The 26,124-nt window shown below is 42.7% G+C and overlaps 1 protein-coding gene across 1 annotated transcript; it reads right to left on the bottom strand.

Annotated features, from left to right (window-relative positions):
• Positions 1–2,898: 2,898 nt before the first annotated feature.
• Positions 2,899–3,852, bottom strand: LOC123257747. Its single transcript, XM_044717685.1, has one exon. The coding sequence runs from the start codon at positions 3,850–3,852 to the stop codon at positions 2,899–2,901; it is 954 nt and encodes a 317-aa protein (XP_044573620.1).
• Positions 3,853–26,124: the final 22,272 nt, after the last annotated feature.

The following is a 26,124-nucleotide window of genomic DNA, read 5'->3' as shown; positions in this document are numbered from 1 at the left end:
ATATTTGTAACACCCTCACAATCTTGATTTATGGTTAAAAACACGCTTTTCGGGACATCTTTGCGCTTAAAAATTCCTGGACGCGTTTTTTTCAACCGATTTTTAAATTTTCGGTGTTTTTCAATAGTTAAATGTTGTAGCTTTTGAAAAAAAATTATATATTTGATTTTGTTAAACAAAAAGGACAAAATTTTTACACCTGAAACTGAAGTTTTCGACTTCAATTCGTGTTTTTCGTATTTTAACGCCAGTTTTTCGGTACAATTTACCAAAATTCTATCAAATACATAAGTACCAAAGTAATATATGTATAGATGCGACTGCGAGACCTAATGACCGAAGACCGAATTAGAAAAAAGACGCGGGAGCGCGGCTCAACGCTAGATGCTGCGGAGCGATTGAGAGAGCCCGGGAGAGAGCGAGACAAACGCTAGTGCATGACGGCAGATGCAGGTGGCCGATCGAATGCACGAGAGCGGGCGACGCGAACATAAATATAAAATAAAGTAACATCACGAACTCAATAAATTATTGCCGGCCAAACTTCTTTCCGGCGGCTGCTTGACCCGACATACTCCCCCCTTTGGAAGATGAGCTTTCAACAGCATCATGAAGGGGCAGCAGACACAATTTGTTGACTGCCCGTCTCGTAGCTCCGGACGCCGCCTTCAGCAGCGCCACCCGACACACTCCGTCATCTCCGACGACCATTTCCGTCACCCTCGCCACTTCATTGGAAGCAATCGTCCTTCACCAGCACGATGTCATTTACTGCTATGCCTTGACCAGGGATGCGCCATTTGGACCGTTGCTGCAACAGGGTTAAATACTCTTCCGCCCATCTGAACCAGAAACACTGCTGAAGATAGACGACGCGTTGCCAAGCATCTAACCGATTTATGTTAAGTTTCGTCAGGTCTGGCTCACTGAAACTTGAAGGAGGCCCTCAGTGCAGAAAACGATTAGGAGTCAGGACATCAAGATCAGCAGGATTTTCAGAGAGAGGGACTAATGTCCTCGAATTAATCACTGCAGCAATATTGTACACCGGCGTCTGCAAATCGTCGGTCTTTAGTACAGCCGAGCCCACGACTCAATAAAAATGATACTTGGCGTTCTTAACAGCAGCTTCCCACAAGCCGCCAAAGTGGGGAGAACCGGGAGGGATAAACTTCCACTCAATGGATTCTGGAAGGCAAAAATCCAAGACAGCTCTCTGGGGCTCGTCGCCAAGAAATAGTCTCTTTAATTCGCTCAACTGATTTTTGGCTCCAACGAAATTGGTGGCGTTGTCGGATCAGATCTGTCGAGGCCACTTCATGATAGAAATAAACCTCCTCAGTGCATGCAGAAAGGCGGCGGTGGACAGATCCCTCACCAGCTCTAAATGGACTACCTTTGTCGTAAAACAAATGAAGAGAATCAAATGTAATATTTTGTTTCGAACCTCCGACTTATAGAAGAAAGGACCGCAAAAATCGATGCCGGTTACATCAAAGACTTGATAACCTTCCACTCTCTCCTTCGGAAGATCGCCCATTACATGCTCCAACAAACGAGGTTTCATCCGAAAGCATCTCACACATTTATTTGACGCCTTGAGCACAGTTTTTCTCCCCCCATTCGGCCAATACGGAGAACGTTTCATCGCCAATAACGATCGAGGTCCAGCGTGCAGGTTGCGCTTATGAAAGCTAAGGATTATGCTTCGCGATACCGGATGGCTCCTGGGCCAAATTACTGGGTGACGACCATCGTAATCCAAGGATGAATTCTAGAGACACCCGTCTACTCGAAGCAATCCAAACTGATCCAAAAAGGGGGATAACGAAGCCAGCGAACTGGAGGAGGCAACCATTCCCTTTGTCTGCAACGTCCTTATTTCATCACCCAAATGAGCGCGCTGAACTGCCCAAAAAAGCATGCGACTCCCCGCCTAGAGATCATGAACGGTAATTCCTTTATGCCGAACCCGTCTGCCAAACTTATAGACGTAAACAAACACTCGCTGAAGAGCTGGAAAGGAGTTAACGTACTTGCATGTCGCCACGATGTCTGTATATGGCGACTTCACCAATAAAACTGAAGAGCGAAGCTCTAACGCTGGCCTCTCGACTACTACCGTTGCAGGCCAGTGCTCCTGTGTCTTTAACAGATAGGGTGGACCCTGACACCATAACCTGGATCCGATCAACTCAGTAAAGGCTCAGGAAGGGCTCCACGAGACAAGATATCTGCTGGATTTTCCAACGTAGGCACATATTGCCACTCCATAGAACTCGTCAGATTTTGGATGGTTGACACGCGGTTAGCGACAAAAACGGTAAACCTGGCAGGCTCATCTCGAATCCACGATCACACTGTTGAAGAGTCGCACCAACAAAAATACTTTCCTCTGTAAGCGCCTACACTATGAACCTCTACCATCATTCTCGCCAACAACTCAGCTCCAGCCAGCTCCAACTTCGGCACAGTTTACGTCTTAAGAGGCGATACTCGAGACTTCGCTCATAGAAAGCGCCTCTCAGCCCCTGAAGACCTGGAAACTATGTAGACACATGCTCCGTAGGCTTTAATGCTGGCGTCACAAAATCCATGAATCTCCACGAGTGCTCCAGACGAAAGCGCCAGCCGAGGAAATTCTGCACGTTGGGTGTGACTGCCACTCGGTGCAAGAAAGATGGCCTCGGCACAGCTTCTGCAAGAATATTTTTGCTTTAGTAACCACTGGACCAACAAGGCCCAGCGGATCGTATAACCACGCTATTGATGACAGGACAGAACGTCGAGACGGCTTCGAAGTGGACAGAAGAGAAGAAAACGAAAGCAGCAGCTGATCTGTGGAAGGATCCCAAGCCCATCCTAACGTTTTCGTGAAGTTGCTGCCTTCATCAAAAGTTAGATAAGACTCCCGATCCCGACGCTAGGGATATTGGAGCACCATTTCCTCAGCTGAAATTCGCCCTTGGACAAAAGCGCTGATATCTGCCCTAAAATGCCAACAACCTCCTCCTTGGAGCTGCCACCAGAAATGAGATCATCAACGTAAAAATCTCGAAGCAAGATTTCGGATCCCACTGGAAAGTCTTCAACCTCGTCCTTAGTCAATTGGTGCATCGCTCGTACGGATAGATAGGACGCAGGCTTTGTTCCATATGTTAAAGTGTCCAATTTAGATGTTTGTAGCTCCTCCAGAGGGGAATCTCGCCACAGAATGCACTGCAAGAAGCTGTCAGACGACGCCATCCTCACACAACGGTACATCTTACAAATGTCGCCAGTCAGCGCTACCGGATGCGAACGAAACCTTAGCAGGATGTGAAAAAGCTTAGGTTGGATGACCGGCCCAGCCATTAATATGTCATTCAAAGAATAACCGGAGGTGGTAACAGCGGAACCGTCGAACACCACTGTAAGTTTCGTCGTGGTGCTGTCCTTCTTTAGCACACAGTGATGTGGCAGAAAATATTTGCAGTCTCGATGCAACTCCGGCGGAACCAGGGACATATGACCTAGGTTAAGATACTCCTTTATGAAGGCCGAATACTGAGTGCGCAGTTCGAGCTGATGAGACAGTTTCCTCTCTAACGACTGGAAGCGACGTAGAGCCCGAGAGTACGAATCACCCAATAAAACGGAGTTGTGTTTAATTGGTAACCTGACTGTATAGGCACCACCTTCTAACCGCACGAAGTTTTTAACAAAGTGACTCTTGCAATCTAGTTCTTCCTTTGACGCCTTCACAATTGGATCGGTGCAGGTTTCCACTTCCCAGAACTGTCGAAGAAGTTGATCGAGCCGCTCATCTAAAGGCCCCTTTGGGCATATCAGTCCCGACCGCTCAGCAGCCATGAGAACCTTGCCATTGTCAGGACCTCCGCCTCCACAAACAACCCAACCGAGCCGAGTTTTTTGGATTGAGGGCAAACCAGGAGACAAATGAATTTTGCCGACACAAAGCAGCTCGTAAAATAATCCAGCTCCGATTAGCAAGTCAACTCGCTGCGGCTGGTGAAAATGAGGATCTGCTAGCTTTACATTGGCAGGAATTTTCCAAGAGCTGACGTCTAATGCAAAATTGGGCTGAAGGTCAGTGATGTTGAAGGCTAGGATCACAGTTACTTGCGCCGAGTAGTCAGAGCATTGGTATTGCAAACAGACTTGCACAGAAAACCCATCAGTGGAAAACCCTGCGTCACCTATGCCGGATACAGAAACCGGAGACGTTATCTTCCGCAGCTGCAGCTGGTTCGCCAGCCTTGAGCTGACTAGATGGACCTGCGAACCAGAATCGAGCAGCGCTCGGCAGGGCAGTAGAACTCCGGAGCGGTTCCTGACCAAAATATTGGCAGTGGCTAGCAGCACCACATCGCCAAAACGATCCTTGCCTACAAGAGAATTGACGGGAGCGAACGCTGACCGAGAAACAGCGTCGCTAGATGCAGAAACCTCGGGAGAGGAGTGTTGGCCTTGAGCTGGCGAATTGCTATGATGCCTGCGTTCACACGCACGGCAGCTTGACCCATTGCAATATCGAGATAGGTGCCCAGCTCCAAGGCACTTCCGGCATAAATCCAATCGCCTAACTTCGCCTAAACGATCCTCAGGCGACAAGCTTAAAAACCTTGGGCAGGAGTTTATTATGTGAGAATGGCCATTGTCGGATCAAGCAGCCGCCGGAAAGAGGATTGGCCGGCAATAATTTCTTGAGTTCGTGACGTCATTTTCTTTTACACCTATGTTCGCGTCGCCCGCTGTCGTGCATTCGATCGGCCACCTGCATCTGCCGTCATGCACTAGCGTTTGTCTCGCTCTCTCCCGGGCTCGCTCGATCGCTTCGCAGCATCAAGCGTTGAGCCGCGCTCCCGCGTTTAATTCTAATTCGTTCTTCACCCCCTCGCAGTCGCATCTAGGCATATATCATTTGTATAAACACAAACATTTCAAATAAATTGTATGAATATCTCTAAGCTGAACTTAAGCCAATATTTATAACGTTGAATATAGCTCCCGAAAACACTCGGTAACTGAACATTTGGTGACCCCGACGTGATTGTGCATAGGAAAAAAAGTTGTTAAATTATTTTCCCTTGAAAATGTGAGCTGCGCGGCTTAAAACATATAAACATAAACAAATTAAAAAACATTATATGGTTTGTGATTTGTGCGAAAAATATTAGCATCTGTTGACATACATACATACGCTGTTTGCAGAGTTCTACAATCGCTCATACATATTTCGTGAGCTGACAATAAATAAACAAAATAAAATAAATTTTTTGTTGAAAAATGAATTCGTTTTTCGATTGTGCCTCTCCGGGAAGGAGAGAATTCCTGAGCCAAAGTTCGGCTGTCCTTTTTGAGGATCTTCAAGGGTTGTTGTCCTCCTTAAAATCAGTGGAGACATTTCCGGAGGCGATGTTAAATGTGCGGCTCAGCGAATTGAAGGGAATCGTTGCGGATTTCAAGAGCACACACAAGGAGCTGTCCGAGATGGATGTTGCAGAACTCAGGAGCGATCTGCGCGTCAACTTCAACGATGCGGCGAGGGAGGCACGCTTCATCCTGGATCAGGAGATTATGAGGCGCTCCAGTTTGTTGCCGGCGAGTTCGACGCTGAATAACGCATCTTCTGCCACCAATTTCGATGCATCGTTTGGCAGAACCTTTCCGGCTTTGCCGCCACTGCCACTTCCCACGTTTAGTGGAGGTTATGCGGAGTGGCTTGAATTTCGGTCACTGTTCTCGACCATGGTGGACACAAACCCATTCATCAGTCGGGTCGAGAAGCTTCAACGGTTGCGGTCCTGCCTTCGTGAATCTGCCTTGGAGAATGTTCGATCGTTGGAGCTCACGGACAAAAATTATGACGTCGCATTGGAGCTGCTAAACAAAAAGTTTAGTAATCGCAGGCTCATTTTCAAGCTCATGTTAATGAGATAATGAATCTGAGGACCGTAGAATCCTCATCGGCGACAAGGCCTCGCGAGCTTTCGGACAAATTTAATTCGCATATGCGAGCCCTGGCAAGCATGAGCACGAGTAAGCAGATCGCCAGCTGCATCATAATCCAAGTGCTGTTGCAGAAGGTTGATGATGCCACGCAGTCTAAGTGGAAGGAAATGCAAGCTGACTCGGATTCCTTGAATTCCATTCCAACGTTGGAGTCCATAGCCAGTTTTCTTGAGCAAAGATGCCGGACTTTGGAGAGCATGGATTTGCCGTCGACATCGTATGTCCACCGAACCGGTAGGCCGGCGTAGGTCCTTTCATCCAGGTAACTCTGCATTTGTGATTACCAACTTGTCCGCATGCATGATTTGTGATGGCCATTCTCACATAATAAACTCCTGCCCAAGGTTTTTAAGCTTGTCGCCTGAGGATCGTTTAGGCGAAGTTAGGCGATTGGATTTATGCCGGAAGTGCCTTGGAGCTGGGCTTCTATCTCGGTATTGCAATGGGTCAAGCTGCCGTGCGTGTGAACACAGGCATCATAATCTGCTGCATTTTGGTGGCAATTCGCCAGCTCACGACCAAAACCCTTCTCCTGCGGTTCCCACATCTAGCGACGCTGTTTCTTGTTCAGCGTCCGCCGCCGTCAATTCTCTCGACGCTAAGGATCGTTTGGTGATGTGGTGTTGCTAGCCATTGCCAATATTCTAGTCAGGAACCGCTCTGGATTTCTACTGCCCCGCTGAGCGCTGCTCGATTCTGGTTTTCAGGTGCATTTAGTCACTTCAAGGCTGGCGAGCCAGCTGCGGCTGCGGAAGATAAGGTCTCCGGTGCCGGTATGCGGTATAGGTGATGCAGGGTTCTCTACATATGGGTTTTCTGGTCCGCCCAAAGGGGCCTTTAGATAAGTCAGGTATATACAGTCAGGTAATAGGTGATTCGCACTCACAGGCTTTACGTCGATTCCAGTCGTGGGAGACTGGATATAAATTGGACACGGTTATACATGGAACAAAGACGGCATCCTATCTATCTGTGCGAGCGATGCACCATTTGGCTAAGGACGAGGTTGAAGACTTTTCAGTGGGATCCGTCCGATTTGTCCAAGGTCGAATTTTTGCTGCGGAAATGGTGCTCCAATATCCCTAGCGTGTTTGACGGCGTGCCTAAAGATGATCGCGAGTCTTATCTAACTTTTGATGAAGGCAGTAACTTCACTAAAACGTTAGGATTGTCTTGGGATCCTTCCACTGATCAGCTGCTGCTTTCGTTTTTTGCTCTTCTGTCCACTTCGAAGCCGTCTCGACGTTCTGTCATCAATAACGCGGTTATACGAACCTCTGGGCCTTGTTGATCCAGTGGTTACTAAAGCAAAAATATTCTTGCAGAAGCTGTGTCGAGACCATCTTTCTTGGGATGAAAGCATACCTCAGGGTACACCGAGTGGCAGGAGATTTGCCGGAGCTTCAGTCACACCCAACGTTCAGAATTTCCTCGGCTGGAGCTTACGTCTGGAGCACTCGTGGAGATTCATGGATTTTGTGACGCCAACATTAAAGCCTACGGAGCATGTGTCTACATAGTTTCCAGGTCTTCAGGGGCTGAGAGGCGCTTTCTTTGAGCGAAGTCTCGAGTATCGCCTCTTAAGACGTAAACTGTGCCGAAGTTAGAGCTGGCTGGAGCTTTCAAAGGGAAGTATTTTTTCAGACGTGTTATCCTGGATTCGAGATGAGCCTGCCAGGATTAACGTTTCCAAATGCAAATACGTTAACTCCTTTCCAGCTCTTCAGCGAGTGTTTGCTTACGTCTATAAGTTTGGCAGACCGGTTCGGCATAAAGGAATTACCGTTCGTGATCTCAAGGCGGGGACTCGCATGCTTTTGTGGGCAGTTCAGCGCGCTCATTTGGGTGATGAAATAAGGACGTTGCAGACAAAGGGAATGGTTGCCTCCTCCAGTTCGCTGGCTTCGTTATTCCCCTGTTTGGATAAGTTTGGATTGCTTCGAGTAGAAAAATCATCTAGCCGATTTATGTTGAGTTTTGTCAGGTCTGGCTCACTGAAACTAGAAGGAGGCCCTCCGTGCAGAAAACGATTAGGAGGCAACGCGTTGTCTTTCTTCAGTTGTGTTTCCGGTCCAGATGGAAGGAAGAGTATTTAACCCTCTTGCAGCAACGGTCCAAATGGCGCATCCCTGGTGAAGGTATAGCAGTAAATGACATCATGCTGGTGAAGGGCGAAAACTTGTCTCCAATTAAATGGTCCATGGCGAGGGTGACAGAAATGGTCGTCGGAGATGACGGAGTGTGTCCGGTGGCGCTGCTGAGGACTGCTGCCTTTTTATGAAGCTGTTGAAAGCCCATCTTCCAAAGGGGGGAGTATGTCGGGTCAAGCAGCCGCCGGAAAGAAGTTTGGCCGGCAATAATTTATTGAATTCGTGACGTCACTTTCTTTTTTATTTATGTTCGCGTCGCCCGTTCTCATGCATTCGATCGGCCACCTGCATCTGCCGTCTAGCGCTAGCGTTTGTCTCGCTCTCTCGCGGGATCTCTCGGTCGCTCCGCAGCATCCAGCGTTGAGCCGCGCTCCTTCGTCTCTATTCGTTTTCGATCTTCCACCCTTCGCAGTCGCATATGTACATATATCATTTGTAGAAACCCCAAAACAATTAAATAAATTATATTAACATCTATAAATCGAACTGTGCTTGTTTTTATTAAAGCAAATATTTAGAACACAAAATATAAAGCTCCCGAAAACGCTTGGTAACTGAACACCCAGATTACACTATAGTCAGACTAAAGTGACTTTGCCGTATCCCGACGTGTTTTTGCGATTGCTCTCATCAGATTGCCTATGTCTTTGATACGAGCTTCCTCTCTTCACGACAAGCTTAATATACTGTATCATTTTCAGAGCATATTTGACCTATGTACTTTATTGAATATTATCTTTAATATTATTTCTGCCGCGCTCTTCGAATATTCATATATATATTCCCTTCCTGAGTTATATTCTCTGATCGTTTAATCCGTTACATCATTGTTACTCTGAAGCGATTATTCATCCCGGCGTATCTCTTTTGTTACGTTTTCTCTTCGACGTGCCTGATCCGAACGTGCATCTCTACCACGGAGTTTCTAATTGAACTCTTCTCGCTCTCACTACAGTGGGTCTAATTTGCACAGAGTCTAATTTGCACTGCTAAAAAATGCGAGTTTGGAGGATCCATCACTGGTGACTCGTATCTGACCTGCTGGTTTTGCAATAACTGCTCACATATTAAATGTGCTGGTGGTGGGCACAATGGATGGATAAGTTATCTTATCACAAAGAATATTGGTCTGACATAGTCTTGTATTGCCTGTAGAGAGATTGAGTCTGAGATGCGGACCTTCATGAAGCAGACGAGAAATGGTTTTCTAGATGTCCGTTAGCAAATTTTCTGCACTTAATGAGCAATTCCTTACACGTCAGACTAAATTTCTTGGTCTCAAGTTATTAAGTGAATCTCCAAGGAGAAAAGTTCCGAACAATATGGAGCAGATGAAATTATGCGTGGAGGAAAAAAAAGTTGGAATTTGTAGGCCTTTGTACTCAGCTGAACTAATCTCTTTCTCGAATCAGTTTGGAATCGAGTTCATCGCTGTAAGAATAGCGAATTCGAATTCAGACCGTGGGAGGTCATCTAAACCTAGCTGCAATATACTGCCCACCACGTTTCTGCATATCTGATATGGAGTTTATGCAATTCTTTGATACACTAGGCGATTGCTTTATAGCAAGTGGCGACTACGATGCCAAGCACCCTCACTGGGGTTCTCACCTAACCAACCCAAAGAGTAGACAACTATACAACGCTTTGATACAGCCAGGAAATAAACCAGACTTTCTATTACCGGGAAAGCCTACATACTGGCCAGCGGACCCACGGACGAAGCCAGATCTAATTGACTTTGCGATCACCAGAAAAAATTCCACGAAGCATCATTCGAGCCGAACCTTTGGATGACCTATCGTCTGACCATTTAATTGTCCTTCCTTATCTATTTCAACATGCCGAATTACAAAATAATCAAATTTATCTCACATCAAAAAGGACAAACTGGCTTAGGTACAAAAAGTACATAAGCTCTCACATAAACATAAAACCGTCAATTAACTGTAGCAAGGACATTCAAGATGCAGTCAACCACCTGGAAGACATGATGCTCTCGACTCCTGCGGCCACAGAAAAACCTCCATACTCCGCCACAAATTCCTATATAGAAAATCTAGTCCGTGAAAAGCGGCAGCTCCGCCGTGAATGGCAGGCACACAGATCCCCTTCTTCAAAGGAAAGGCTAAAAACAGCGACACGAAGGCTCACAAATGTCCTACGGAGCAGAGAAGAACTTGCTCAAAAATCATACATAGAACAGCTTTCCCTAAAAAGGACCAGGTGTCCTCAATGGAAAGCCCATCCTAACTTAAAGCCGCCCATAGAAGCAGATATGCCCCTTCGAAAACCAGATGGATCTTGGGCGCGCAGCGATGAAGAAAAAGCAAGCGTCTTCGCTTGTCACCTTTGTAAAGGGGAGCCTTTCATTCTTCCAGAGCTACCAATTCCAGATCCAATTCCAGCTATAGAATTTCAAACAACTGAAATCACTAAGGTCATCAAAGAGCACCTCAAGCCAAATAAGTCTCCAGGGTATGACCTCATTGCGCCGAAAATGATTATGGAGCTCCCTGCGTGCGCCAACAATTATATAAAAATTCTATTTAACTCTATTACAAAGCTTGGCCACTTCCTCCAACAATGGAAAAAATCCATTATAATAATGATACCGAAACCAGGGAAAGACAAAGCTTTGTCCTCTTCATATAGACCAATAAGTCTACTTTCATGGTTATCAAAGCTTTTTGAGAAACTTCTACTGCTCCGTATCACGCCTCATATGACTTCGAATAATATAATTCCTGAACATCAATTTGGCTTCCGAGAAAAGCATGGCTCCATAGAGCAGGTGAACCGTATCACATCTGAAATTCGAACCGCCTATGAACAGCGAGAATACTGCTATATTTCTGGACATATCCCAGGCATTTGACCGAGTCTGGCTGCAAGGACTTATGTATAAAATAAAACTTTTACTCCCACAAAACTGTCATGAGCTGCTCAAAACATACCTGCTTAATCGAGTGTTCACTGTAAAACAAAAAAACTTTACAACAGAAGAGTTCGAAATTAAGGCGGGCGTACCCCAAGGAAGCGTCCTCGGCCCCACCCTATATCTTCTATATACAACAGATATCCCAACAGACCAGCGTCTAACTATGTCAACATTCGCCGATGATACAGCCATACTAAAAAGATCTAAATGCCCGCTGGAGGCATCCAGAAGCCTCTCCTCTCACCTTGCACTAATAGAAAAGTGGATGGCGGACTGGCGTATAAAGATAAACGGTGAAAAATCTAAACACCTTTACTCTCAACAGACAAAACTGCCCCGCTCCAACTCTAAACAATACCATAGTCCCCTGAGGTCACATATCTCGGCGTCCAGAGGACTGCACTGGCTTGTCAACCCTCGTTCCCCACTTCGATTGGAATATAAAGTACTACTCTACAATTCAGTCATAAAGCCTATCTGGAAGTATGGCTCCGAACTATAGTGCAATGCAAGCAGTAGAACCATCACAGGAGGTCCATGGTATATTCGCAATGAAGATATGCATAGAGACCTAGGTATACCTCTCGTCAAAGTCGAAATTTCTCAACTCCAGGAAAACTACAAAAGGAAACTCTCCACGCACCAAAATCCTCTAGCCAGATCGCTAAACCAAGTTAGTCAGCAATGCCGATTAAGAAGAAATGACCTACCAGACCGTTGACATCGGAAGCCCCATAGTATAGATGTTTACAAAGATAAACTAATTATGTATTAGATTAAGGTTTTTAAAATTGTTGTTAGTCTTTTAATAAGAGAAGATCCAACAAATAAAAGATAAAAGCATGAAAAAAAAAAAAAAGAATAGCTGTTGGTCCGTCTCATATTTTCATGACCTGTTCCTATATACCTATCGGTTGAGGTTAATGTATATTTTTACCACCTTGAGGCTATTAAGTTTGTTTTATCATAGTCAATGACTCTAATTTTTTCCTAATTATAGGTGAATTCAACCTTCCTCAAATTTTCGGGATCCCGTGTGAAGATGACAATTCCCCGCATGCCAGTTGTCACAGCGACTTTATTGAAGAATTAATTAAAATTGCTCTTTTCCAAATTAACCCCTACCTTAACACACTTAGCAGATCTCTAAACCTTATTTTCTTTAATATGATAGCCTCTGTGACTGTAAATTGGTCTTCACCACTATCGCTTCCTGAGGACCTACACCAACCTACACTATTGAATATTCTTGCTAACTATAGGGCTCAGCATCTTACTAAATGTTTCCGAAAAACGTATTACAATACTCTTCGCAATCATTTAGCTGGAATTGACTGGTAATATCTTTCATCTTTTAACTCTATCGATGCTGCTACTGATTCTTTTTATGATGTAATCCACAATGCGTTGGACAAATTCTTTTTCGTCTTAAGATCAGGAAATCTAGAGCTTACAAAATGTTTCTTAAGTCTAGAATTTTGTTTCATCAGACAAACTTTCTTTACATTCGCGACCAGTTTATTATTCTTAATAATCCACTTTATAAGCGTTACATCGCGATTTGTAAGGCAAACTTCCGAAATGATCCGTGCTCCTTCTATTTGTTTGCCAATATGAAACGTAAATCAAGTTTTTTTTCTACTTCCCTATTTTATAGAAATATTTCTGATTCTTCAGAACAAGATATTGCTAATCTTTTTGCTTAAACCTATTCGTCCGATTCAACTGATTTTAATTTTACATACCGTTATTAAATTCCAAATATACACAATATTTTCTTGTCTAAATTTTATCATCTCGACGTTTCTAATGCTCTATCAACCTTGGATATATCATTTTCTGCTGGTCCTGATAATGTCCGGAGCTGTATTCTCAGGTACTGCTACGATATCCTACGCTATCCTCTCACTACCTTATTCATTATATTTAATATCTTTGGACCTTTCATGTCTTCCCAAGAGATGGAATGAATCTTTTTTTATTCAAGTTCATAAGAAAGGTTCTAAAATACTTATAGAAAACTGACACGGAATTGCTAAACTTCCTGCGATTCCCAAGCTGCTGGAGAAACTGGTTACATCGCAACTGCAACATCATTGCAAAAGCATAATTTTCTCTACCAAGCATGGTTTTGTCAAGCATCGCTCTGCAACAACCAATCTGCTGGAATTCACTTCCATCCTCCACAAGGGTTATCTAAAACGAATGAAAACCGATGTAGTTTACACCGATTATAGCATCTGCATCTTATAAATTTGTTATTATTTATAAATTTGTAACTATTAGCAGTCGGCTGCAACATCGGCCTGCTTAATTTTATACAAAGCTTTTGAATTTTGTTATTTTATTATGGAGTTAATCATGCACTTAAATTTCCCTGCGTAAAATTCTTTATTTCGATTATGATTACATCCTTTGGTATCGGAGTAATGATTCTTTATCTTTAGAATGATGGAACCGAGAGACTAATAGTTTTTGCTTCAACACGCAAAACACCAACTAAAATACAGTCAAATAGTATTATTTGTAATATTCAGAGTGCAACGATTTCACCAATATTAATATGAAAGAAAATTTATTTTGACAAGCACCTCCCTTTGATGACATCAATCAGGCTACAACGCGGGACTACATCAGACTACAACGCTACATTTTCGATATAAAATATCGTACCGCAGCAGTGCATGGCAACGCCGATGCTCTATCACATCTTCCAGTAGGTATGCATCCAGATTTTGACATAGAAGAGGAAGCCTGCAACACTAAGCTGAATCTTTTAGGATTCCCTACAGACCTCCTTACGTGGATCTCTAGCTAATGGAAAAACACAAAGAGTCTTATATAAAAACTAGAAAGGAAAGCTATCGCAGTATGAGTCGCAGTCCGCTAGGTGGCGAAACGCATCTTATATTATTAGATATATAGCGGATCGTATATAGTCGGCCGATCCTTATTAAATTTAGCATATCCAATGATTTTGCTCAAAAAGGATTTCCTATTTATGGTTATGGACAGTTAAGTTATGGACAGTCGGATAGGCGGACATGCTTATATCGACTCAGGAGGTGATCCTGATCAAGAATATATATAATTTATAGGGTCGGACATGTCTCCTGCACTGCGTTGCACATTTTTGACCAAAATCATAATACCCTCTGTACATAGGTATAATGAACATTTTCGCTTAGTTCGTAATACATCTGGAGTCCTTCAAGGAAGCCATCTTGGCCCGTTACTGGTTACTCTTTCTATTAATGACTGGCCCCCTGCAAGCTTTGTCTGCAATACAAATCCTTGCCTGCCCAACACAGATTTCAGCCCGATGTCGATAATTTTCAAAAATGGTGTTCAGCTAATGACTTAATACTGAATGGATCAAAATGCAAACTTATGTCTTTTTATCGCTATAGTCCCCACCAAGCTACGTACTATCTCTAGAGATTGCCTTAGAAAAATTAACTCCTAGTGTTCTTTTAGACATAAAACTCAAATTTTCCGATCATATTTCTTTAATGGTTAATAAAGCTAAAGGTGTTCTCGGTTGATGGGCAAAAGAATTCAACGACCCTTATATTAATAAAAACTTATTTATAGCCTGGGTCCGTCCGATACTGGATTACGGTTCATGTGTCTGGTGTCCCCAATGTGGTATTCATTAAGACCGCATAGAATCCGTGCAAAAGAACATCTTATTATTTGCTCTTAGAGGACCTAACTGGGATGCAAGTCTTTACCTCCCTTCGTTTCGCAGTAGACTCTTACTAATAAACTTACCTTACACCTTACTTACCTTGCCTTACTTACCTTACCTACCTACACAACCTTATTAATGGTGATGTAGATAGCCAGCATTTACTAATACGCTTACAGTTTAACGTTCCAAATAAAAGCACTCAAAACTTCAGTCCTCTATTCTTAAGACATTGTAGCTCGACATATGCACAGCATGATTATGGTTTTATGTTAAAAAAAATGGTTTGTATTGCATTATAACTTCATTCCTTTAAGATATGAAAACCCATTTTAAATTACCTAGAAGAGCACATCAATTCTTCTTTGTTATCTTTGCGTCTGGCAGTTGTCTGCGATGGGTTTTCTGTAGCTGCTGTGCCTAATCTTTCATCTGACCCGTGATTTTGTTTATTGTCACCACTGGCGACTAAGTCAGCGCCCTGGACTGACTTTCCCAATCGCTCTTAACCGTACTGACGATGATTATGATGAAGTGCGACTCCGCCCGGCGCGTGATCAAGACATTTCTTGGCTTAAGCGCTCTCTGGGTTTAATTAAGAATTTAAGACCTTGGAATCATGAGCAATATTATGTGATAAAGCTGTCACATGCCCCTAAGGATTTTTATTGAAAGTTTAATTTTGAATGGGGGGAGGATGTTTGGGACTTGTGCCAGCATCAAATATTTTAATAATCGCTAATTAGTTCTCTCAGTGTAACCAGCAGCAGCCAGCAGTCCCATAATTGCCTAATTTGACAGCGTTTATGGGTAAACTAAACTACTATTGCAATTTTATCCCAAATTATTCGCAGTTGGAAGCACCCTTGAACCAACTTCGCAGAAAATATGTAGGATACATTTTTGGGCCGCAACAGCATCACAGACTTTAAGTTTCACATTATAAACAAAACTGAACTAGCTCATTTCGATGAAAAATTACCACTGATACTAGCCACTGATGCTTCCTCCTTTGGTATTGGCGTAGTGCTTTCTCATCTTAAACACGATGAAACCGTAAGACCAACAGTTTTCAAATCAAAAAAATTTAGCTAAGCACCAAGTAAAATACAGTCAAATAGAAAAAAAGGACGTTTCATAATATTCAGAGTAAAACGATTTCACCAATACGTGACGAACACGGTGAAGTAAATACCGATTGGTCACACACTCTGCCTACGGGAACGGCCCAGATCAGGGAAGAGGCAAGGGGTCGGTTACTTCCTAATCAGCATCACCGCCACATAATAAAAATTTGTAGACAGAGTTAGGAAGGAGTTCTTTGGATGGATACGAATTCGAGACAGGAAACCTTGCTATTGAAGAATCAACGCCCTACCTGTAAAGAATCAACAGCGAATTGTTGCTGCCCTTACCCACATATAGTGAAATCGTTCAGCTCAGGTGCCCATAAAACTATAATTTTACTACATTCCAAATACCCAATTTCCTTACAAAAACATGGTTGCTTCTTCTTCTGACTGTATGCTTAACCTAAGCCCTTATTCTAATTGTTCGTAATTCTACTAAATTAATAATACAGCTTGATTAACAAATAACTAATAAATTGGAATGTAATACAAAAATTTGTCTTCAAAAAGGTAGAACAAAGTCTTACCAATCATTGTGATATGAACCAAATATTCATACGCTTTCCTATAGCGGCATTGTTACATGTTCAAATCGAAATATTTACTCACGCAACCATCCCTCGAAGTCCGCAGGCCTGTAGACAAGAGCGCTGGATGTTTTGGTGAATGGGTTAAATTCAAATTAAATTATGGGGTTTTGATGTACATATTGCAAACAATTGATCAATGCTTTACAGGAAAAGAGGATGAAAGTTTGTTCAATCCAATAAAATTTACAAAAAAAAAAAAAGAATTCTACATAAGAATAAGCTAATCCTGTCACAACTTGTCGCGCTTCTCTCCTGGTTGTTGTTGCTGTTGTTTAGTCATCGCTGTGGTTGCCGCAACGATCGTCGAGCATCACATGGTCGAGGTCGGATTATATGAACATGAGGTTCTGCGCCAGAAAACGGGATATGTTGCTTGCCGTAGGCTATGAAAACAATTGTAGGGCACTACCTAGAGATCTTTTATTATTATCCTCATGGGCGACATATGGGCTCATCTGGAGGTTTTTCCGCCACAACCACAAACACATGTGCAGATGCGAACGGCTGTGCACATTCACGGCCAATGTTCCGCTGCTGGAGTTGTCAGATAGTTAACAGCTTTAAAGGGCTGCGACAGCGATCTGTTATCGACTTATTTTATTCGACTATCGTTTATCGACTACTAACAATCGACTAAAGTTTGTTTACATTATTAGAATTTATCTTTGTTTATGTTTCGTAGTGAAGTTTTATTCGTACCCTCACCCAGGTTTTATCGACCTGATAATAGAAGGAGATGAAAGCTGAAAAAGGGTACTTTACCAAAGGTCTTTGGCTTGAAAAACTCCTAACTCCTTTCTATTGTTGTCTTCAAGCAGATATAACGACTGCCTTCTCATCTCTTTTATTCTGGCCTTGATTCCCACAGGTGACAAATTTCCGTTTATATACATAGCCTGGTTGCTTAAAACGAAATTTCTTTTTATAACTTCCCACCCACTTCGAATGTTCGATGTCGAGAACGTAAGTAGTAGTTGTTTTGATTTTTCTCGAATGCTTTTGTCAATCTCTTCACGATATTAGCTCGAATTCTCGGAAACTCGTCTGCTCTAGGCACCTTTGCGGATCCTTCTGCCAACATCTGGATATTTCTTAACAACTTATAATCTTTTCCTATGATTTAATTTCCTTACAATCTAATCTTTTAGCATGTGCTGGCCAAAGATTACATAGTAGGGGGATTCTCCAATTGATTGGTGAATATTATTTCTCAAGGCAGAATTTTTTTTTCCTATATACAAGTCCTACAACCTTTGGTCTAACCAAATATATGATCGTATGGGCTGCATTGATCGACCGGTTGACCCGCTCCACCGCGTTAGATTGCGGGGAGTAAGCACCAGTGAAAATATGTAGGATTTCGTGCTTGCATGTAAAGGCTGCGTAGTCCTGGCTTTTAAGCTGAGTGCCATTATCGCTAACCAAAATGTGAACTTTTTACTGGCTTTAGCCAACTAAATTTGAAGAAATGATCTATGAGAATTAATATGCCTATATTTCCATTCTGGGTTCTTGGGAATGGACCAATGAAGTCAATATAGATCCGCTGAAATGGTCTTTCACTTGTGGCTTGCACACCCATCGAAGACGTTGCGTCGGATGATTACAGGCTTTGCAAATATCGCACTGCGCTATATAATTGCGCACATCTATCACCATATTTGGCCAACAGAAGTTTCTCCGAAGTCGCTCGAAACATTTGGTCACTTCACCATGCGACGATGTTGGTTGGTCAGGTGCCGACTGAATTACGTTTGCTCTCAATTCGCGTGGAACTAGAAGTTTGTAAGTTACATCGTCAACTTCTTGATTTCCGCTAGCAAAGCCTGCTCGATAGTATATATAGATATTAAATTTTAGACACTAAATTTTTGGACACGGTCCCTTCTATCGCCAGTATCTCGATTGTCTCCTCGAATGATCGTGATAGGGCGTCCGGTACGACGTTTTGACTTCCCTTGTGATGTTCGATTTTAAACACAAAGCCTTGTAGCTTAGCCGCCCACCGGGCAAGTCTCCTGCTGAGGTCGGTATTAGCCATTAGCCATGGCAGGACTGAATGATCGGTAACAACTGTAAAATTACGCCCGTCTACATACATACGAAACTTCTTGATGGCAAACACAACGGCCAGACACTCTAATTCGGTAACCCGTTTCGTTGAGCCCATTCAATTTTTAGGACATGTATGTGATTTGACGTTCGTTGCCTAATTCATGGCATTGTGCTGGTACTCCTCCAACTCCGCACATTGACGCATCACATTGGATTATAAATGGATTGTCGTAATCAGGATGATTAAGGATAGGCGCAGCACAAAGCTTAGATTTGACTTCGTCAAAAGCTTTCTAAGCGTCCTCACTCCAGCTAAGGATCTTTCCGCGAAGTAAATCAGTATGTGGGGCTGTTATTGTTGAGTACTGGGATATGAATCGACTGCACCAGCCACACATACCAAGAAACACACACATACCAAGGGTTTTGGGGATAGGAAACTGATATACAGCACTGACCTTTTCTGGGTTCACTTGCAGTGTTATTTCACCCACTACATAACCTAGGTATTCGACTTTTCAATGGCAAAATTGGCTCTTCTTAATATTGATTGTAAGGCCTGCATGGCGTAATCGCGTCGCCACTTCTGATAGGTGCTTTAAATGCTCGTCGAAACTTGGTGACATGATAAGGAGGTCGTCCAAATAGACGAGCACGGTACGGTAGATACGGTATGACTTGGTCTATCAAACGACACATTGTATGAGGGCACAGTCCGAAAGGCATACGTCTAAATTGGTATAATGGCCTATTCGGAACGGTGAATGCCCTTTTAGGTCGGGACTGAGGGTCTAAATTGATTTGCCAAAAGGCATCTTTCAAATCAATTTTTGAAATGCAGTGAACTGGGGGAAGACGGCTTAACAATCCCTCTAGATTTGGAATCGGATATGAGTCATTTATCGTGACCTCGTTTATCTTTCTAAAATCAAGAGAAAACCTGACTTTATCTGTCTTGACTATTAATACAATCGGAGATTGTGTAACTTAAACATCCTGTCGATCTCAGCGCACAGAAGATTTTCACGCGCTGGTTGGTTTCACACGCCTCTGTTTGATTGGCTTGGCATTGCCGGTATCACTCGAGTGTTCGATTAAGTTCGTAATGCCAAGACCATCTCTGTCAGATGACGGAAAGAAATTTCACACAGGTGATTCACAGGTTATAACATAAGTTTGGAAGAATCTTCCTCAAAGTTTAATTCGTTTACTTGGCTTCCTAAGGAAACAGAAACTACAAATTTTTCCCAGAAGTCTATTCCACAAATAACATCGAGTGTTATCGATGGTACTTTTAAGAACTCAATTTCTGCCTCAATGTTGTTATATTTAATCTTAAATGTGATCGTGCCGAGGGTGGGTTTTTTTGTTCCATCTGCGGTTCATACGTGGCCGTGAGCCTTATTGTATTTGTATTTTCCTGAAACAAAATTTCCGCCAACTACGCTCTTATTCGCACCACAATCTAGCAACGCTAAGTACGGTTTATTGAACACCAACATAGATTTGCGAACGGACGGATGTCATTGCTTACTTAACTTATTGCTGATAATACGAAACTATTGTAGCCATGTTTTGATCTCCAGAATTCTCGTAGTCGTGCTGCTGCGCGACTTTTGTTTGTCCTTCTGATTTCGTTTTATTCTCTTAACCGAACATGATATGGCTTGATTTGTCGGTCATGGGAATTGTCCGATGTGTGTTTTGGGTGGTCAGGAATTACTATGCTTTCATTTGATTTATACTTCTCCTCGTCCGAGTCTACAGTCGGGCATCCGGTCTCGGATTAGCACTGTTGTCCGCCTGGACGTTTCCCGATTTTTGAGAACATTTTGTGCAAGTAGGCTAATAAATATATTTCACTATTTCCCCTGGTTTCTTCTGCGCATCGCGGTTTGAATGTCCTGATCTGATCGTTGGTCTTAATATCGTTCCCTTAACCGAGCTGTACTCTGTAGTAATCGCCAATTCATCTCCTCTGAACTCCTATGGCATCGCCAAAAGAAGGTTAAAGCTGGGCCTACAAACAACAAATTCGCGTACTGATACAAAAGATCAAAGTTCCCATTTAATGCGACGTATTAGAGTATTCACTTGATATATAAAATCTTCAACGGATATGTCTTTTGGTGAGCCAGAAAATTGTAGCTTCCAGTGAACAATTAAGCTTGAAATTTGGTCAGGTCGGATGGGGTGATTCTCTTTACGATTCTTTAGTGAACGATTGTCGGATATGTTATGGTTACCTGACACATGATTATCGAAAAGCTGACTTTGCAATGGGTCGGCTGTCGGTAATTCCGAATCCCATTCAAGTGATTGTCTTTGAGAAGGAGGTATGTTAAGGTTTTACATTGCCAGACTTATTTGTTCTGATAATACCGAAGAGAGTTGGGTTTGGTATGTTCCTAAAGCACTTGTTATGAGTTCCAGAATTCTCCCTTCTGAAACGCTCTTTGCGAACCTCCAGCACTTGGTGAACGCTGAGCTTGCGAGGTGGTGCGATTATTGGATACGGTTGTGGTTGACCTTGTGGTAGGTCTGGTATGCGGACGAGTTCTAGGAACGGTACCTGTTCGAGAGTTTAAATTGGATCCGTTTTGAACCCTCGGAACTTCTTAGGTAGTGTCTTGGGCTCCTCGCGTGCTATTATTGAGCTGCGAAGATAAGCATGGTTGTCGACAATTTGGACACGTTTCGTTTTGCAGTAACCATGCGGTGTTGACACGGAGTTTCAACAAATTCTATCTCGGCGTTGGTATCATTGCATATGGAACATTGCACCGACTCAACACCCAATCTTGAACTATTTTCAGGACTACGCCGGACTGGCATTATTTTGATTTCGATATTCAACAACCACCGAAATATAACGAATTCACTTTCGTTATATTTTTTTTTTTATTCTCGAGTTTGACTTAGAATATCAAATAGATTGATATTCTATTATTTTCACTATTTAATTTCGGAAACCTGACTTTTATGGGATATCTGGGGCTTATCCTTTGCTGTATCGATTTCATTTAATGTATTACAAGGGTTTCTGTGTGTATCTTCAGATCTCTATCGAATCTAAAACAACCTGATGTGCTCATTGCGTTAAATGAAAGAGTATACCTCTAAATATTCAAACCAATATTATTCTCAATTTCTTTTAGGCAACTTCCTGACAATAATAGAGGGAGAAAATTAAAACAAAATATTGGAAAATCAGGTATTGCTGAATTTTTCAACAAATACAATTCTCGAGTTTATGAATAATTATGGTTTGATGAGTTGATCAAAGGGTAAGAAGGAGTAATTGTTGATATATTCCAGAGAATGCAGTCTCGACTCCTTATTTCTTAAACACATAAAAAAAATTTATTGTTATTTCTAGAGAAACATCTTTCCTAATCCTTTAATTTATTTCCTGGTCTGGTTCTGAGGATTTTCCCAAAACACAGCAATCCTAGAAAAATCAAATATAAGGGTTTTTTTAAACTAAAGAAACTTGTTTGGAAGGCTGACTGTTAGGATAGGTTGGAGGACGGCTCGTGAGAGCAGGGGTTGCGATGATTAGTTTTTCTTGCATTTGGTGTTTTGTTTGTTCTTAGCTAGATTTTTTGTTAGTCCCACGTTGGGCGCCATTTTATTCTGTGACGAATTGGATAGCGATTGTTTGCATTATCTGCCTACGGGAACCTAGCTCAGGAAAGAGGCAAGGGGGTCGGTTACCTTCTAATCAGCATCACCGCCACACAATAAAAATTTGTAGACAGAGTTAGGAAGGGGCTACAGTCCTTTGGAAGAATACGAATTCAAGACAGGAAACCTTGCTCTTGAAAAACTAAGGAGGTGATGTTCTTCAGCTTGGCCCTAATAAATTGGAATGTAATACAAAAGTTTGTCGATAAATAAATATATACAGGGTGCGCCATCTTTTATTACGGGATGTGAATTTGCAATAACTTTTTGAAAAACATCCGATTTTCACAAATAAGGTATTTTTATTTAATTTGCTCGTATACAATTTGTTTGGACTAGTTGTGGAACACCATCGATTAAATGGCCGCCCTTATGGGCCACGGAAAAACTGGCTCTTTTTTCTGCATTTTCTATCACTGTCTCGACCATTTCGACCGGTATCGCATTTCGCGTTTCGGCTCGAATGCTGGCCTTGAGATCATCGATAGTCTGAGAATTACAGGCGTAAACCTTTCCCTTCAAATAGCCCCATTAAAAAAGTCTGGTGGCGTCAAATCCGGTGATCGCGGCGGCCAGTCAACATCGCCATATTTAGACATCAAGCGCCCGGGGAAGTTTCTCTTCAATAGGGCCATTGTTTGATTGACAGTGTGGCAAGGAGCACCGTCCTGTTGAACCGAGAAGTCGTTCAAACCATTTTCACGCATTTGATGGAACACAAAGTGCGACAACATCCACCGATAGCTATTTCCATCGACGGATTCGTTCTGACTGAAGAAATATGGCCCAATGATGGTTTTGGTGCCCGCCCAAACAGTCACTTTTTCATCATGAAATGACACTTGATGCGAAAATTTTGTTTGTTGACGCCGCCAGCCAGCGTGAAATGGGCCTCATCAGTCATCAAAATTCGGTGCCAAAAGTCAGGTTCACCATTCATCACCTGAGCGACTGTCATAATCCAAGCGCCTTGGTAGGTCTGTTGCTAAAATTTGTTGACTTGCACTTGAATTGAATTGAATTGCACTTTATATGGAAACAAATGCAAATCATTCTTCAAAATGCGTCGTAAAGTGGTTCCACTGAGTTCAAACTGCTGCGTACGGTGACGATACGACAAATTCGGGTTCTCGGCTACACTCACTCTCACCGCCTCAACCTTTACATTGGAACGTCTCGGTCGTTGATGAAAGGAATGAGGAATCCCACGGTACCGTACGACACAAAATTGACATAGAAACGACGGGTTGTGTTGACTGTGAGGGCACGTTCAGATAGCACACATGAATGGTTATTTTTAATGTACAAAGCCACTATTTCGGCTCGTTGTTTTGGTGTGTAGTGATTGTTTAAAATTGTACTGGATTGACGTTTCCAAAACATGTCTGACCACGTCAATCCCATGACAGATGCGAAAGTTATTCAATGTTTATATCCCGTAATAAAAGATGGCGCACCCTGTATATGTAAATTAGTAGTTAAGGTAGAACAAAGTCTAACCAATCATTGTGATATGAACTAAATATTCATAAGCTTCCCTATAGCGGCATGTTACATGTTCAAGTCGAAAGATTTACTCTCGCAACCATCCCTCGAACTCCGCAGGCCTGTAGACAAGAGCGCTGGATGTTTTGGTTAAAATTATGTTTGGCAAATTAAATTATGGGGTTTTGATGTACATGTTCCCAACAATTGATCAATGCTCTACGGGACAAGAGGATGAGAGTTGGTTCGATCCAATAAAATTTACAAAAAAAAAAAAAAAGAATTGTACTTAAGAATACGCTAATCCTGTCACAACTTGTCGCGCTTCTCTCCTGGTTCTTGTTGCTGTTTTTTAGTCGTCGCTATGGTTGCCGCAGCGATGGTCGAGCATCACATGGTCGAGGTCGGATTATATGAACATGAGGTTCTGCGCCAGAAAGTGAGGTTATGTTCACTTCCACGCTCCTGGTTGGCCAGGTTCCAGCACCGCTCCTGATCCACTGAGGCCCCAATCAAGCACACGTCGTCGGCCACAGACCTCGCCTATCGTGGCTTGAGTCTGGTCCTTGAAATCTCTGTGTCGAAACGGGATACGTTGCTTGCCGTGGGCTATTATTGGGCGATACAAAAACAATTGTGGGGTTTTGAACACTACCTAGAACTTTTTTATTATTATCCTATTGGGCGACATATCGGTCGGCTCCCCTGGAGGTTTTACCGCCACAACCACAAACACACGTGCAGATGCGAACGGCTGTGCACATTTACGGCCAATGTTCCGTTGCTAGTCCAAGTCCCACTCGTGTACCGTATTGGGCACTATAACAATTTCCACGTTTGGTGATATTATTTAACTGTTGTACTCCAACTGTTCACTTGTAAGTTTTGATCGCAAAAGAACAATTGGATTGAGCGGAAATTCGGTTGTTAGAATACGGAGTTGCCAGATAGTTCGCCTTAACAGCTTTAAAGGGCTGTAACAGCATTCTGTTATCGACTTATTTGATTCGACTAATGTTTATCGACTACTAACTATCGACTAAAGTTTGTTTACATTTTTAGAATTTATCTTCTTTGTTTATGTTTCGTAGTGAAATTTTATTCGTACCCTCACAAATGGCTATGTCAAGCGCCGTTTAAATTAGCTCAAGTCCAGGTCCTCAGCTGACCATTACGATGACAAATCCACAGAGTTCTGGTATGTACCTGAAATCCCGAAAACTGCCGTCAGTCATCACACTTAGAGTCGAGACGAACAGCTGCTAGGAAATGTAACTCAACAAACAAGGCAAATTCAACCAGCCCGCAGCTCGTCGGGAATTCCTGTTCACCAAAGCACTGGAAATCGCCAAGCCGTTGATCGTTTCCAGCCAAAGGATTTTAGGAATCCAATGCACTAACATAGTTTATAATTGTGTGAGGGAATGTGTTATATAATATATGTAGTAAATATTCAGTATATGTTCTGAATTAAAAACTTAAAATCTATGTCTATAACTTAAAAATTGCTTTCGCTAACATTATGGCCAACTCTGTAAACTCATAAATAGATAAAGATAATTCAATAAAGGCAGTTCGGAGCGATACTTCATTATGAACGGAAATATATCTCTCATATAGACTTAACAGGTCCTTCAGTATAGGCTCCCAGGAACTTAAGACTGCTTCGCTCATGTACCGGGGAGTGGCATAGTAAGTGCGCAACCGACTCCTAGTATCAGCACCGATAGCCGTGCTGAATTGGCGCCTATCAGTCAGGGCCCAGTAATTGGCTTTAGCACTAGACCACAGTCTAGCTTGTAAGAGAAATGAGTTTCGTAAATCTTTTCCTAGAACGAGTGGGTCAGATCATGCGCGAGGTTCCGCAGGATTTTGTTAAGGGGATGAAAGTTATTAAGGGGGTAGTAGGCACTAGTTCTTTCTCCGGAAGGAGAGGATTGGTGGTGGTTCCTCATGGAATTCTCCCGTGGTCCCTGTGACTGGGTACCATATGAGGCAAATGTCATGCGGCTCTGTCATCTCCTTAAAAAATCTGCAACAGTTATTGACTTTCCTAGAATTGAATGAGAAGCTCTCAAGTGCCTTGTATCCTGCCTGACAGTCCGAGAAGATGCATATTGTATCCTGATTGCCCCCAGGTGCTGGGAATTAAAATGCTTCCCTGATAGCTATTACTTCAGCTTTAAAGACACTACAGTAATTGGGGGTCGGAAGGACTCGCTGAGAAAAAGACACTCGCCCCTCTTGACGTATCTCTGAATAGACAGTATGCTTAGTCCCCTCGACACTGCTGTTGACCAGGATTTGTCATATTAGGTAAATAGATCGATAGTCTAGTTTCCTGATCCATTGCCATAGATTGACTCTGGCCTTATTTAGG

This window comes from Drosophila ananassae, assembly GCF_017639315.1.
Source record: "Drosophila ananassae strain 14024-0371.13 chromosome 4 unlocalized genomic scaffold, ASM1763931v2 tig00000054, whole genome shotgun sequence".
NCBI lineage: Eukaryota > Metazoa > Arthropoda > Insecta > Diptera > Drosophilidae > Drosophila > Drosophila ananassae.
This window is presented reverse-complemented; position numbering and strand designations above follow the sequence as displayed.